The sequence below is a fragment of the Camarhynchus parvulus genome, chromosome 5 (genome assembly GCF_901933205.1).
Source record: "Camarhynchus parvulus chromosome 5, STF_HiC, whole genome shotgun sequence".
In the NCBI taxonomy this organism is placed as follows: Eukaryota; Metazoa; Chordata; class Aves; order Passeriformes; family Thraupidae; genus Camarhynchus; species Camarhynchus parvulus.
The window spans coordinates 35,238,926-35,255,098 of NC_044575.1; the positions used below are offsets into that span (position 1 = coordinate 35,238,926).

Here is a 16,173-nt window from a genome sequence, read left to right on the forward strand (position 1 = left end):
CCATGATGTAAAGACTACAAGTACATTACTTGAAGGAGTTTGAGTGAATTAGTGAAGGATAAATCCCCAGGTGGCTCTTACAACACCTTATGCAAAAGCCTACGTAAGCCACCATCTGCAGAAAGCTGGGAGGATATACCACAAAAATATTGCTGGTAGGTTTTCTTTTTTTTTTCTGTCTTGCCCTTTTTACTGTCCTCAAGCATAAACTGCATGGTGTAGTATATGATACAGAAAATGAATATTGTACCAGGTAGACTTTGATCTTCCCTTATGCTGAAGTTAGTATGTTCTGTGGAGAAACCCAAGAGTTGTGGAAATATGTTGGAACGCAAAAATGGAAGTGTTCTGCAGACTTATTATGCATATAGGTGCAGATCCACCTTGCTCATTTTTTCTGAAATGCTTTTCTGAAAAACTTCACCATGTGGTGAAGTTCCAGTTAGATGGGGTGGAGCCCTGGTCACAACTGGCAGCACAAAAGAAGGTGCAAGAGAATTTATTAGTCACTACGAGGGACTTTGAGAAGAGTAGCCTAGGCAAAGGGGATGTGCACTGTCTTGACATAAATATAGATTATTGTGATGTCACATAAGGAGGATCTAGTTATTTAAACCTAGAGGTGTTGTAAAACTAGCAGGACAGAGAAGCAAATAAATCATATGATTCTGATATATATTACTGCAGCAGCAATTGTGTATGGTAAGGATATATTCAAAATGACAACTGGACCAGAACACAAACAGAGTAAGAACATAGAAAAAAGTTTGGAAAAATTGAGAGGATGCAGATGAAAGAACCAAATTTTTAAAAAGCTGTCAGAAAAAAGAAATGTTGAAGGCTCTCTATCTCTCCCTCTTTTATTATAGATACATATTGTAGATATGCAAGGAGTTTAAAAGCTAAAACTAATGAACTAGAATGTCTGATACTTGATGGAAGATCTTGATGTAAGAAGCATTTGAGAGACCTGGTTGCATAATAGAAAGCAACAGAGAATTGGAGCTTTACTTAAAGAATACTTTCAGACTTCTAGCTTTGTGTATGCACACAAACAGATGAAGCTTGTCTCCTGATGTGCCTTAGAGAAAGTGTAATGACAATTGACCAACCATTTCATGGAGCATGACTTTCTAGAACATCCGCAAGCAAGGAAAATTTTTCCTTCAGGAATTCAGAAGACAAATTTAGTAGCTTAATCCAGAATTGCAGCACTTCATTATTTTTGGAAGATGCTTAAATTCAGTAGGCATCTCCTTGTTTAACCTGAAAATTTTCTGAAGTACTGTAAGTTGTCTTACTTTGTTTCTTAAAACTGTAATGCAGATAGCACACTAGAGCATATGTCTCCAGAGCAGCCAGTTCAAGTATTTGAGATTTATACACTCCTACTCTAAACAGTGACTGGATCAGACTTCTCAGAAATACTATTGCAGCACATGCAGTTTCCTTTGTGCAGAAAAATATTGAATAGCAATTGGATAAAACAAAGACTATCCTGGAGCTGTAGGATCTCCAACAGAGAATTCTCTTATAGTAGACAAAGAGAATCTTGATCATAGCTTGTTCTCATCTACCCGTGGTCTTTTGTATTTATTTACAGCTTTTGGAAGAGGAGTGTAAAGTGTTTCTGGCTGTGATCACATATAACACATCTGGGATTTTTTTTTGAAGGCAGGTTTGAAACTCCTTTCAAGATGTGGAAGTCACTGAATCATTGAAGCCACTTTTTGTTCTGTGCCACCAAATTCTACCTTTTAGTAGTGTTCAAGGTATCAGTGAACAAGGCTCAGGTTTTTTGAAAGGACTGTTCAGGTGTATATTTACAAGAGGAAAACCCTTGGCTATGGAATTAGAAAGCTAAATGATGGACATGCAAGTTCATGGAAGAAATGCTTACTAATAAGCCTTGATGCAGCCAGTGAAGAGACATGTTGAGTTGTTGAGGCATTAAGAAGGAAATTATGGGTTAGAAGAGTCATGTGAAATTATTAAAAATATCCCAGCTGTATGAACCAGTCAAGTGATTTTTTGTGCTTTGAACATTATCATAGGATTCTTAATGTTTCTTGGTAACTTAAAAGACACCTTTGGCGCATTGTAGTGTGACAGAACAGTTAAGTATTGATCTGATGATCTAAAATGCATTCAGTTATTGGCCTATGATGGCAGAAGGCCAAGAGATTTCATAAAGCTGTGAATTTTTAATAAACCCATGTACTGTTACAAATATCTAGTGTATAGATAATTTTGCACCCATAAAGGTAACTTGAAGAATTAAGGAACTGTAAATTGTTTATATTGCTTAATAGGTTCTAAATGAAAAACCAAAAATATCTTTGGTAATGGTGTGATTATCAGGATGGACTCTCATTCTGTGAGTAGCTCTGGGGAAAAAAAAAGATAGCAATGTGGTAGGAAGCATAATCACTGGAGTGGAGTGTGTGTGTGCATAATTAAGGTGGACTGTTCAATGTTTACCTTGAAAGGCTGGTGGAATTACGATGACTCTGTAACATGTGGTAAAACAAAGTAATAATGAGAAGCTTGGGAAACCTCTGCTTCCTAACACCTTTTCTGCTTTTCCCCCACCACTTAAAGAAAGACTTGTAAATGATGGGATAGTTTGCCTTAGATAAGAAGTGAGGAGAAATGGATTCAAAGTTTATAAAATATAAATGGTAAAAGGGAAAGCATGTTGGAAGATTAAGTTCTTGTCATATACAGGAGTGTGTTACACCATGAAATCAAAAGATCAGGATTCAGTTACAAATGCCTGGGTCTTTTTTACCCTGTAGAGTATTTTTAGTGTGTTGTTGCTTGCCATAATAAATTGTTAAGCCCAAACTGTGAAGACAGTTTTTAAAAACATAAGTGTTGGGGTACCACAGAATTTAGGTTTTTGATTATTAAAAAAACTGTGCAAATAACAACAGTCTAATAGAGAGCAGTATGAGAATAATTTTGTCTACATTATTCAGCTGATATCTGCATCAGAATCTTGTTATCCTCCAATGTAATTTCCTCTGATTTGTGTTAAATGGAATGATGGACTCAATAGACAACTGACAGTTTGTGTTTTGGTATTCCTATATTGCTGTAATGTTTAATATGTTAACTTTTTAGGCACTTAAGAAATGTATTCCTAGTTTTGATTTCTGAATTAGTAGTTATAACTGGTTCTGCTTTACTTTATATATATAAACTTGCTTTTTAATATTTATTTTTCCTCCTCTTCTAAGGATTATGTACTGAAGGCCTGTACCGTGTTAGTGGGAATAAAACAGATCAAGACAACATTCAAAAACAGTTTGATCAAGGTAATCAGAGATTTTATTATTTAAAGCTAAAACAGAACATGAATTCTCCATGGATTTATCACAGTGCAGTATGAAAGGATTGCTCTTTCAAACCAAATTCCATAGCGCTGTGTCCTTAATGGTCTGGTGGGTTGTATTGGTATAGTCCAGGTTATTACCAGTGAAGCTCCAAGGATAGGAGGAGGATCTCGTTGCAGCTGGCTTAAATGCTGTTAAAATACTATCTAGGTGGTATTTGAAGGTTTGAAAGAGTTTAGGTGTAGTCTTAGCTGCTCCTTGTGTTAACAGTTCATCACTCGTAGGCATTAAGGCATTCACTCCTGCTTCTTATGCCCCACAAACAGTAATTCTTTAGTGAAAATTCTCTTGAATAACACACATTAACAATTAAGTCTGAATAATTTCTTATACAGCCTTTGTCATTGTAGATTATAATGAAATGTGATTGGTAGTTTAGACTGTTCACTTTGATGTTTTTATATTTTAAAATGAAAATATTTATTAAAAGTTCTTGAACATTAATCATGAAGTTGAGTCTGTGAAAAATTGTAAAATATCTCCTAGATGTTACAGAAAATAAATGTGCTATTTATTTATGCTTTGCTGTTTAGCAGCATTTTGAGAGATAGAATTTATAACTCCTTACTGGGCAAAATTGATTAATCAGAAGCCAGTTAATGACAAATACAAAATCATTCAAGTCTTCATGGAGAATTAGACAGCTTTATTTTTCTGATCTTCTACTGTTTTGTAATGCTGTCAGATTTTCTTATATTTGATTTTTTGTGGGTTGGTGTGATAGCAGCTTGTCAATAGGTTCGCCTTTTTCTTCCTTATTTAATAATCATTTAGCAAAATTTTAGTTTTCAATGTTTTGAATAAATTGTCTTCATAAAGTATTATAAGGAATGATAACAGTAGCTTTTACTTACACTGCTATTTTTTAAATTTTGTTTTGCAGATCATAATATCAGTCTAGAATCAATGGGAGTAACAGTGAATGCTGTGGCTGGGGCTCTGAAAGCTTTTTTTGCAGATCTGCCAGATCCATTAGTTCCTTACTCTTTGCATCAAGAGTTGTTAGAAACATCAAGTAAGTAATTAACAACCTTTTCTTGATTTAATTGTGTTATTTCCATTGCCCTTATTGCAATTTTTACTTCATTGTAAGTTGAAAGGACTATCTACACTGAATATTTTTTAAAATTCCTTAGACACACATATTTTTAACGTTCTTTAAAATTAGAAGAACTATATATGATGAGATGAATGTAATACACTTATTTTTCAAAATAAGTTTATATCTTATTTCTCCTTTTCCTAGAAAATTTAATTCAGAGACATCTACTTTTTTCCATTTCTTGTTAAGTGATAAAAATGATGAAAGCTCTTGGAGCCATTTTGCAGTTGTTAATGGAAAAAACCCCTTGAATTAATGAGTTCTTACATTCAAAGTAGACTTTAAAAATCAGACACATCTATGGGATATTATGGTAATTTTCTAATTCACTTAGATTTTTTTTCAAATTCTTTTGGAACTCTTGTAAGATGCTTAGTTTTGTTTGCCTTTGCCTTACAAACATACTTCAGGCATTTCATAGCATTCCTGTCTGTGAAATTGGTGTCTCATATTGGCAGTGAGCTGTTCCACAGAATGACCACCACGCTTTCTTAAGAATACGTGATGTACAGTATTCCAAAGTATTTCTCGTTCAAAACATGGAAACCCTGGTTTGGCCTGGACTTGATTAACATATAGCCCATTAGAAATGTTGTATTTTCTGATGATATCTTGAAATAACTATTTCTGGTATTTCTGCTGTGCTTTTCAGGCATATTGCTTGTTTAATGTAGTTACTTTGGTTTTATTGTTTTCTTAAAAGTATAATAGTTAAATTCCAGTCAAAACATAAAATAACTTAGAATATAAGTGTAACTACTGTGTTAAAATGCCATTAATACTACTCTAAATTTATATTTGGGATATACTGGACTGTATTTAACATTTTTTCTATGGCATTAGGGTAGATCAAAGTTCTTTTTAGCAATGCAGTCAGGTAATAGAGGGGAACTTAAATTCCTTTTCATGATATGAATAATCATTGATTGGAAGCATATTCTGCAGAATGTATGGGTCCACAGCATTAGTTGGTGTTTTTTTAAAATAAAATTGTTGCTTCATTTCATATTTCTTTCCTACATGTTGGCTATTTCCTGTTTGAAGCATGAATAATGTCCTTTGGGCATGTGAAGAATCCCTGTTCTTCTTTAGGCAGCATATTTAAAATAGCTGCACCAGTCCTATTTGTAATTTTTTTATTATTTGAAGCTGAATTTTAAGGATATTCTAAGCTCATGTCAATGTCTTTCTGTCACAACATTTTGCAAGCAGAGGGAACTCTAACAAGAAATGACCCTGCTACATTGTAATTCCACAAGCAGTAAGCTAGTCAAGTAATTATTTGCTGAACAGAGATAAATAATTCTGCTAAAATTCAGAAAAATATTTTTGTACTTAGTTAAACTTGCAGTGGGTGTACTTAGTGTGCTTAGAGTAACCAGGACAAACTCTATCATAAAAAAGCTACTCTATGGAAATAGGAATTTTATTAAATATTTTCTCACTTGATATTTCTCTGTGGGTTACCTGTACCATTATACTAGGAAAAAGACTTGGCAACACTTTATTCAGTATGTGTTTCTAGATGTGTCAGAAAATGTCACTTATTTCTATAGAAATCATGGATAAGACAGAACGGCTACACGAGCTAAAAGAGATTGTGAAGAAATTCCACCCAGTGAACTATGATGTCTTCAGATACATAATAACTCATCTAAACAGGTTTAGTATTTTTCAGTTTTGTTTAAGTTTTAACAGTTGCAAAAAAGATTGTGTTTTTAACAATGAATTATTTACTAGAATTGAAAATGTGGAAAAAGAAATTAGGAGTTACAGTTGATTATTAAAGCCTTATCGGTTTGTTTCTGACATATTTTTGACATGTATTTATCTGGCATCATTGCTACTATAAAATTATAAGAATGCTGTACATAATAAAAGCTTGAAAGAATAACTTCACCTAATAATAACTATGCACCTAATTATAACTATTATAGACCCTCTCCCCCAGGAAGTAATAGCTATTAAAATTATAAACTAATATAGGTTTTAAGGAATTTGAGTCATTTGGCCTAAACACCCTCTCCCCCTTTCCCCCTCCTGTCAAAACAGGGCTAGCTTAAATCAAAATCTAAAATATAGAGCTCAAACCCTGTGCTGAATGGTTAAATGTAGAACAAGGTGTAAGTAACAGTAAACTGGTTACACTTGCTTCTTAAATTTTGCTTCTTGCACGAAATTTAATGTTTTTATATTTAAAAGTTATTTCCATATTTACTAAAATAGTGTTCATAGATGTATATCACATCATAATCTGTGCTTTGACGTGTAGAATATTGTCATAAAAAAGAGAGAAAAAGACCAGCTTACTTGTGCTTCTTATTCAGCTAAAATGAAATTATTCTCTAAAATCCACAGAATGAGATAAAACTATATTATTGTTGAGGTTATAAGGGATCTTTGGAGATTGTTTTGTTCAACCCCATTGCTTTGACAGAGTTAATTGCAACAGATTGTCCAGGATGGTTTCCAGTTAGGTTTTCAGTATCTCCAGGAAGTTAGACTCCAATCTCTCAGAACAGCATGTTTCAGTGCTCAGTCATCCTCACAATAAAAAGTGTTTTCTTATGCTAAGATAATTTCCTGTGGACGTTTGTGCCTGTTGCCTTTTGTCCTGTCACTCAGCACCACTCAGAAGAGTCTCAATTCATCTTCTTTGTGACCAATGATAAGACCTTCCATGGCTAAACAAATCTTAACATTCTCAGCTTTTCCTCATCTGAGGGATCTTTGATCTCTTAATAATCTTCTTCCTCATGTCCCTTCATTGGGCTCACTCCAAATGTCTGTTGTGCTGGAGAGTCCAGAGCTGGATCCCAGGCTCCAGATGTGGCCTTTGCAGTGCCGAGTAGAGGGCAAAGATCAGCTCCCTAGAGCTGCTGGCAGCACTCCTAATGCAGCCTAGGGTGCTGTTGGCTGCCCTTGCACAGGGGCACCTGGCTGATTCCTGCTCAGTTTGTTGTCCGTCAGGACTTTCTTGTCTCTCTGTGCAATGTTACTTTTCAGACAGGCAATTTTGTGTATAAACACATATATAAGCTTTTCATGACATTTAATTGTTCTGGACTACTGTTTGTGTGTTTGTGTTTCTACAGGTATTTGTAAAGATCTAACTGAGCTTGTAGTACAGGGGTAGAAATAAGAACCTTTAACTTTCCTACTTTGTCAACAGGGAGAATGTAGGTACTCTCTATTTGCACTTTTCACAGAAGGTGTAAAATTTTGGAATTTAGATGCCTACTTTTACACTTCTCTCTTTCACATGTTCAGCATGCTTAACCTTTATAAAATTGTCCATTTTCCTTGTCAGGGAAATGGAGCAAATTTTCCATTTTACTTTTCTCCAATACAAATTCAGCCCTAAAATAGATAAAACCGTATCAATATGAAACGCCCATATTACAGAACTTAAAGATGTGCTTGCAAGTATCTAAAGTAAAACTAAACATCTCAGACTTGACAGTTATTACTTACCTAAAAATTTAATTCTTAATCAACCTGATAGAAATTTTGTGGAAGAATGGCAGTCTCGGAACTGTCAAAAGTTTTCATCTGGTCATCTATTGGCATAGCACACACAGCTGAATGTACAATGTCAAGCGCCTGGATTGCTGCAAGTACAAGAACTAAACATAATTTTAAAAATTCCTGAGTAATTCTAATATCTACAAACAAATGAAACATCTTAATCATGGAATTTACTGGAGAACATAAGTGATGTACGTTGAACTTTCTGGTCTGGTCCTCTCTCTATTAATGATGCGTGATTTACATTGCAGGTTACTAGTAAGAAAATGATCTTTTCTTAAAGAAAGGCTGTCATTTTTTGTCTCATTTGTAGTGTCAGGTAGTTGCATTCCATTCAGCAAGAAATCTGCTGGGATGTAAGCAATTGCATATATAGAAAGAGGTGGTTACAGCTGTGTACAGAATCTTAAAGGCAGCTTGTTGCTAAATTCTTGACAGTCTGTATTTATTTTTAAGAGACTAATTTGTGGTAAAATATTGCTGGTATATAATTAAAATGGAAGTGTTGTTTGCAAAATGAATTGTTCATTTGATGAGGTAAAGCAGTCTTCTACATGATGAAAGAGCTCTCATCACAAGCTAATGTTTTAGATGCTTTGTTTTTACATCCTACATAATTACAGTAAAATATGTGCTATTGTTGTATAGTTAGTAATGATTGGTGATTTATATTATTTCGGTTTGTCCACAAGCACAAGACCTGGTTGTTGAAACAAAAAATACAAGTATTATCCACATAGTATGAGACTGGTAACCATGAGAACTTAATAAATGGCAACAGTGAGATGAATTTTTCATTAGTGTTATAAGCACCTTTCTGAGCATTTCAGGTAATTGTGGTTAATTAACTGTAAGCAGAAGTGAGCTTTTAAAACAAGATAGTGTTGTCTTGACATGGGCCTTTTGATACTAGTTGTGTTTTATACATGTTCTTTGGTAACAAGACCCTTCATACATAAGGACTTAGATGGCATAATATGCTTCTGAGGCCTGGGAACACACCAGTGTGCAGCTTTTAAAGTCTGATCGGAGTTCCTGAGACTTGGCAGTGGAGGAAGTGGGCAGGATCAAGAGAGATACGTTATTTTTAATTGTGAGTGAACATAGAAGGTAAATGAGCACTAGCTGAGCACTTAGAAGAAGATTCTAAAGTGGTTAGAGAAAGTTTGGTAGGAGACCAACATACAGGTTTGGTAGGGTTTTGTTTGCTCTTAGAAAGTACAAAGGTAAAGTTGAAGCACAGGAGGGGATGCAGTTGATTGTTCATTTTGTTTAATCTGGTTGTGAGCTGTTATTGGGGAAAAGGTGCAACGCCTTTCTTTTTTTTCTCACATCTAGTCCTACGTTCCCATTACTTCTTTTATTTAGTCTGATGATTGTGAGGATACAGCATGTTAATAATAATGCTAAGCAAAATGAAGCTTACATTGATTCTTTGATCTATAAATGAATTTAAAATGTAATTTTTTTTGCAAAGAGATTATGAATTTTACTGCCACTCAGAAATAGTATCCAAATGTCCTTTGGACCAAACTTACTCGAAACAGATTGAGAGGCAGTATTTGTATACCTTCACACTATTTTTTATACTTTATCTTTACCATTATACATGCATTGTAAATGAGTGGAAATATTTTCTTATAGTGTTAATTCTAGTGTTTACTATGACTTTCACAGCTCTTCAGTCTATGGACTACAGCCAGCTGTCAGAAATTCTTGTGGGCTGCTCTTGTTAATCATCAGAGTTCTAACCGACAAATTTCTGAAGTTTTATTTTCTGCCTATTTCTGCATGACAGTTGTAGCTCTGCTGCCTTCATGATATCTACTGTAATATAGGAAATGCATGTTCCCAGCTGAATGCATATCTTAGGTGTTTGCCAGATGTACTAACACATGATTTTTCATGTATTTCTCAATAATTACTTCTAGATAAAATTGTGATGTCAGTTTAGAATGCAGAATATTTTAGAAAACAAAACACCCTGGCCCTTTCTAGCCTATTGCTGTGGAAATGATTTTGTTTTTCTGAGTAGGTATTTACTTGTAGATAATAAATTTGATAACAGAATGGTTTGTTATCCTTTGAACGTTATTTTTGGTAATAGTATTGCAATAATAAATTTAGATAATAAGTGAATAACCTGTTTCCATTTGTTTGCTATTGTCAATTCAAAATACTAGTGGACTGTTGAATTTCTTTCTTGATTAAAAGCTTAATCAGATTTATATTAGTTAACTGTCCAAATCTGGAAATGACATGGTTTCTAAATTTTCCTCCGTATAATCGCATAAAATATTCAAGAACATTTCTACTTCATTGCATACTGGTTTTAATTCACTCTGTGTGTATCATTCTCATTTCAGGGTTAGTCAGCAATATAAGACCAACTATATGACTGCTGATAACTTATCGATTTGTTTCTGGCCTACTTTGATGAGACCCGATTTTGAAAACAGAGAGTTTCTTTCCACCACCAAAATCCACCAATCAGTTATAGAGACCTTCATTCAACAATGTCAGTTTTTCTTTTACAACGGGGAGATTGTAGAAGCACCCAACCCAGTGGCTTGTCAGCCACCACCTTCCAACCCAGTGCAGATGGTGGAACCCATGGTACCCCTGCAGCTGCCGCCCCCGCTGCAGCCTCAACTGATCCAGTCGCAGTTACCAGCAGACCCTCTGGGCATTATATAGAGATGATGATTGCAGGCAGCCTGGCGCTGGACAGTAGAGACAAGCGATAGACATGCATGTTTCAGGATACAGTAATGTACTTCATATTTATGAAAAATAATTCCCATCCAGCTGATTGGACATCTTTTTTGTTATATCCCGTACTGTGTTCCTCATTTGTACACGCTGCAGATAAAAACTATGTGATAAGCATGACTGGAGAGGTTTAATTTTTAAAAGCAAAAATAGCTATAAAGTACAAAGCTGCTGCTGCATGATACCTTATTGCAATCACTATATCATTCCTGTGACGGTTTGTCACAATATATTGTGAATAAAAATTTTTCTATAGAAATTAAATGATTTAAAAAATTACATTTATGAAACATTCAGTGCTTACAGCCTGCTTTATGGCTGGTTTTTGTTATTTAACATGCTATTTTTGGCAATTTTCTTCACATTCAAGCATTCTGTGTAAACAACTAAAACCCAGCTATAGTTTATTTTGTAATCTCCTGGCTACTTATGTGACTTTATGCTTAGGGTGGTTTGGAAGAATGCAAAGTGCACTGTTGAGAATTTTACGATCCCTCACCATCCATCTTTACATATAAGTAAACCTGTGGACAGTTTAAGGGTGGGTGAACTTGCTTATTATTTCTTACAGCACAATACCAAGGACATGCTTGTTGTAAAAGTGAGTTTCAAATATTGTACAAAAATTTTGATGTTGCCTACTTATTTCTTTATGTTCCATTACCGAACTAAACATTTTGTAAAACTGTTAATTCTGTAAACAGCTGCATGTTTAAAAGATCATTGATGGTCTTGTAAACTTAATCTAATATATTTTAGATATTTTAATTTTTCCCACTTGGGAATACATTTAGTGTTTAGAAAATAGTTCATGACATTTTCATATAAGGTTATATAACTTTTCATACATAAACATGACTTTTGTTTGTAGTAAAATTCTCTAAACCAAACAATGTTTTAATCTAGGACTTCAATTAATCTATTCTTTAAATCTATTTTTATGTGACCCTCTAAAGATATACAAAAATGCATTGCTAATACATGGCAATAAATACTTTGGGTACTGACAATTAACCTCTTTGGAGTGTGTATATATAAAATCACATGAAATTGTATTCATATTTTTTTCCTGTGGTATGTTGTACTAAAATTTCAAATGACTTTTTTTTCACCGTATTTTTAAATTATCTTTTTTTCATTTATTTTACTTTTATATTGGTACAAATTTTGCTGTAAAAGAATGCTGCTTAATTTAAACAAATCTTTTTGGTTAAATATTTTGATAGTGGTTAATTAGAAGGTTACAAATTGTAGCAAAGGGGAGACCATAGATAAACACTACCTGTGAGACTCTTCATAGCAGCTTTTTTCTTTCATGCTCAAAATGTACCTTTTTAGGTCTGCAAAGAAGAAAGTTTTGGCTCATTCAGCTGCTAGAATGTTTTGTGTAGTTTAAAAAAAAAGCTTTATGATGGTCACTGTTGTAATCTTCACTTATAACAAGATTTAAGATCGTCTTGTATGTATTATAGTAAATAGATGATTTTGAGAATTAAGGCTTTTATTAAGAGATTGATTTGCTCCATTTTCCCAAAATAAAAATTGCCTTTCCCACTTATGTCCTAGGTATTGTACTTCTACTGACTTGGATTATCATTCTAGATTACTAAAATACCATAAACCTGGCTGCTCTTTGAAGTACATGTATATTATAAATTATCTTGATATCGTGTTATATTCTTGCAAGTAATTATCTTTTTTAAGAAAACAAACAAAAAAGAAAAGTCAACCCTATTCCTACTGCAAAGCACACAGGAACTAATAGTACAATAAAGTCTGTCCTGTAAATTGTAGTATTCCTAACTTGTTCTACTTTTCCTGTTGTCTATCTAGCATTTATTTATAGTTTTCAGTCTAATCTTGGCATGTTTAGCAAAGAAAATGAAACTTCAAGAGTTTTATAAACTATTTCTAGGTTGCTAAAGAATTTATTTTTCTACTGTATATGGCATAGACAAAGCATCACCTGTACAGGAAACAAGTCTATTTCTAATAGAAGGAAGCTTAAGAATAAATGCCAGTCATATCCATATTTAAAAATTCCATCTATAATGTATCTCCAGTCTTTGTAATGTGAATTACATTTTAAACTTTCTATAAATTCCAAGTTTTTTGCCATAATATTTAACTAATCTTTGGATAATAAGTTTTAGAATAATTTACATTCCATTTCATTATGAACTTTCATGTTGAACTTTTGATCAGCAGTATTTGCAGTTCCATTTCTTTATGTATGATGTGGCTAAATGGCTAAATCACCATTATTTTTAAGAATCTTAACACTTCCATTCAGCCAAATATGAAAGGGTTATTATATTTACTGGATAAACATAGAGAAATAAGAAAGCATGGCATGTGGTGCCTGCTTGTCACATGGAAGAGTCCCTGCATACTGTTTGCATTATGGAACAGTTGTATGCAGGAATGTGGACATGTGTGTATGTGTAATATATACACTTGGAGTTTTTTTATCTGTTTGTGTGTTTATGCAGACATGCATGCACATACACCCACATAGTAAAGTTTTTAAAATATGCTAGGAAATTAAACTGTGGTTATTAAAGATTTTTAATAGAGCTTTCTCTATTATTATTTTTATTAGTGCTATAAAATGAGGAAGCATGTTATTATATCCAAGTTCCTCATACTTTGGCTCATGTAGACCCTTCTAGTTTTAATGAAAATCCAAATAATAATAATAACTATATTTTTTAATGTGAGCATTTTTACCATAATATCTATCTTGATAAAGATACAAATGTATATTACTTTGATTGAGCCATCTCAGTGACACTTTATGGAGTAGTTTCTTTTTTTTATGTTATAGAATGGTATAGACATACTGCAGTGCATTGTCTTTCACTGTTTTAGCAATTCTAAAATCCCAGACCTGAGTTACAAAAGTGCCATTTTAAGTAATGCTTTAACAGGTTGTTTCAAAAATCCTTACCCTTCATGATCTTGTGGAATTTGAACTCATATAGTGTAAATAGATCGCAGATGTCAACTTAAGTGGAAAGAAACGTTGTTGTTGTTATATGTTTTCTCCTTTATTTGAATCCTGGTTGCTAGGAATTTATAGGTATGTTTATTTTTAGTTACTGGAGTTTAGCTTCTCATATTTATGATAAACATAGAAAAACTATCAATTGGAGATTAAAAAAACAGCCCATAGTTTATGTGCTTCTTTCATTTTTTTTTCAGTAATTGTGATGCTGTTTGTTAACTGCAAAAATTGCACACATTTAAAAAAATTTCAAGTAAAAATTTTGTTCTTTGTTTATAATGTAATCTTTTATTGCTACATCAGGAGAATACTGCAGTGAATTAAGTATCAGTGAAGCTTATTCTGTATAAAAGATGCAATGAATAAAATACTAAGATGCTTACTGTGTATAATGTTCAGTTTAGTTGCCTACTAAATTTTTAAAGGCAAAAGCACCCTATCTTTCACAGACACAGAAATGAAATTTCACACAAAGTCTTGCTAAAGTAAGAGTGCAGTGTGTTTAAGTTTTTCTTGGGTGGGAGGCTGTCTCTCCTGGGTCTCTTAAATCTGTTTTTCCTGTGGAATTTTTAAACCTGAAGTAAAAACTGTGGGCTTTTAAGGTCAGCTTTAAGTCATCAGAGTTGTACATTATTGGTCATAATTCTGCTAACGATATGGGATGAACACAGTTTTGATAGTAGTATTGCTCTTAGTTCTCATGTTTGCAGTGTCTGTGCTCACTTAGTTTTTTTCAGAACACCTTGAGTCATATGGCTGGTGCAGAAATAACTGCAAAACCTTCCTGATGGTCTTCAAATCTGAACACGGTTCAGGTTTTATTACACACACACACACACACACACACACACACACAATATATATATATATAGTAATGCATTCAGATAGGAGTGCTTTAATGTCAAATGGGATTCATCTTACATGTAATTTCCTCAGTGTGCAAATCTCAGTTATTTAGATTGCTTTATCAAACAACAGCTCTGCTGAATCTGACTGAAATATAATGCACTGTTCAGACTCCAGTTTCTGATGAGTAGCTGTCCCAGAGAACCAAAGTGTAACATCAGTGGTCACTTCTGTCAGATTCAGTCCTTCAACTAATTCATGGTTTCCATGGAATCAGAAAAGGATGAAGTTAATCTGTCATCATTAGTGAACTGAACACTTCCTGCCTTTCCTTACTGATGATTTCTTTCCTAAGTGTGTAGCTAGTGCATCTCATGGCTGTTTCCCATATGTTTCTTGTCTTCCTTATAGAACACAATGCATGTGTGTTTAGAGCTGACATTTTGTTGCTGAACCAGCAGACAACATAGTGCTTTTATGTTGCAGAATAGAGTTTAGTATATTTGATCAGTAATAATTTGACCATTACAGGTTTTTTGTTTGGTGTGATTTAGAAAATAGAAAATGAAATTGTTTACTGAGTGCCTGCAGTATAGCAGCTGTGGGTTTTTTTCCGTTTTACAGCGTGATAGCTGTTGTTGCTTCTACTTGAGTTTGAGAAAGGGTGGAAAGGAGATGCTGTAGTGACTCTAGCTGACAGCTGCATGTCAGTGCTTCAGGGTTAGATGCAATGACTTGCCAAGTACCTCTGGCTGCTTATGCGACTGACGAATTTCTGCAGTGCAGCTTCAGCTTATATTTTCCCCAAAATTATGGTATCACAATCTGTCTGTTCTTGCAGGTCTTTCTGCTTCACAACTCAAGTGAAGGGAGGGCAAAGTGGCTGTCCTCATCAATTCCTGGAGTTCTCAGCTTTGCCACTGCTGAGAATTGCCAGGGGCTCCTAAATTGCTTTTGCAGTGTTTTACTGAAGTAGTAAACATGGAGTACTAGGTTTTGAATTAACTGACACTGAGTGCAATCAGTTAACGAAGCATGTAGAAAAAACCCAAGTTGCACTATCAAAGTGCAGGTGTTATGGTCTCCCCTTGAAGGCTCCACTCTCAGTACTTGACAGTGTGACCTGAGTCTGCAGTAACAGCCTTTGGTCACATGAATCCCGTGCAAGTTGGGAATGAAGAAGAGATCAAGAAACCTCAAAAAAAACCAAAAACACAACAAAACAATTTGGAGCAGCTGTCTCTGAAAATATTTATATCAAATTACTAAACATAGAGTGTAGTAAATAAAATAAATATGGGGAATTAAATGTCTGTGGTTGAATATTGAAATAGGTATGTATATATGCATGCTTTTTAACTTAGTAAAGAAATGGATGTTGATGCAGGGGTTTTAACAGTAAAGGCGGTCAGCCTGCTACAGGTAAATATTGGTTACAACTCAGATGTAGAGTTTTGAAAAATTAATGTCAACAGTTTTATCTAATTTTGGTATTGTATTGGTGAATTGTCTAGCTCTAA

General features: G+C 34.0%; 1 protein-coding gene across 1 annotated transcript in view; it reads left to right on the plus strand.

Annotated features, from left to right (window-relative positions):
- The window catches only part of ARHGAP5 (Rho GTPase activating protein 5), a 47,242-nt gene extending 33,048 nt beyond the window's left edge, over nucleotides 1–14,194 (plus strand). The window contains exons 5-8 of the mRNA XM_030948554.1: nucleotides 3,243–3,320; nucleotides 4,282–4,413; nucleotides 6,057–6,162; nucleotides 10,395–14,194. Coding sequence (XP_030804414.1) covers nucleotides 3,243–3,320; nucleotides 4,282–4,413; nucleotides 6,057–6,162; nucleotides 10,395–10,725 — 647 coding nt within the window. The 3' untranslated portion in view covers nucleotides 10,726–14,194. The remainder of the gene's footprint in view (nucleotides 1–3,242; nucleotides 3,321–4,281; nucleotides 4,414–6,056; nucleotides 6,163–10,394) is intronic.
- The last annotated feature ends 1,979 nt before the right edge of the window (nucleotides 14,195–16,173 follow it).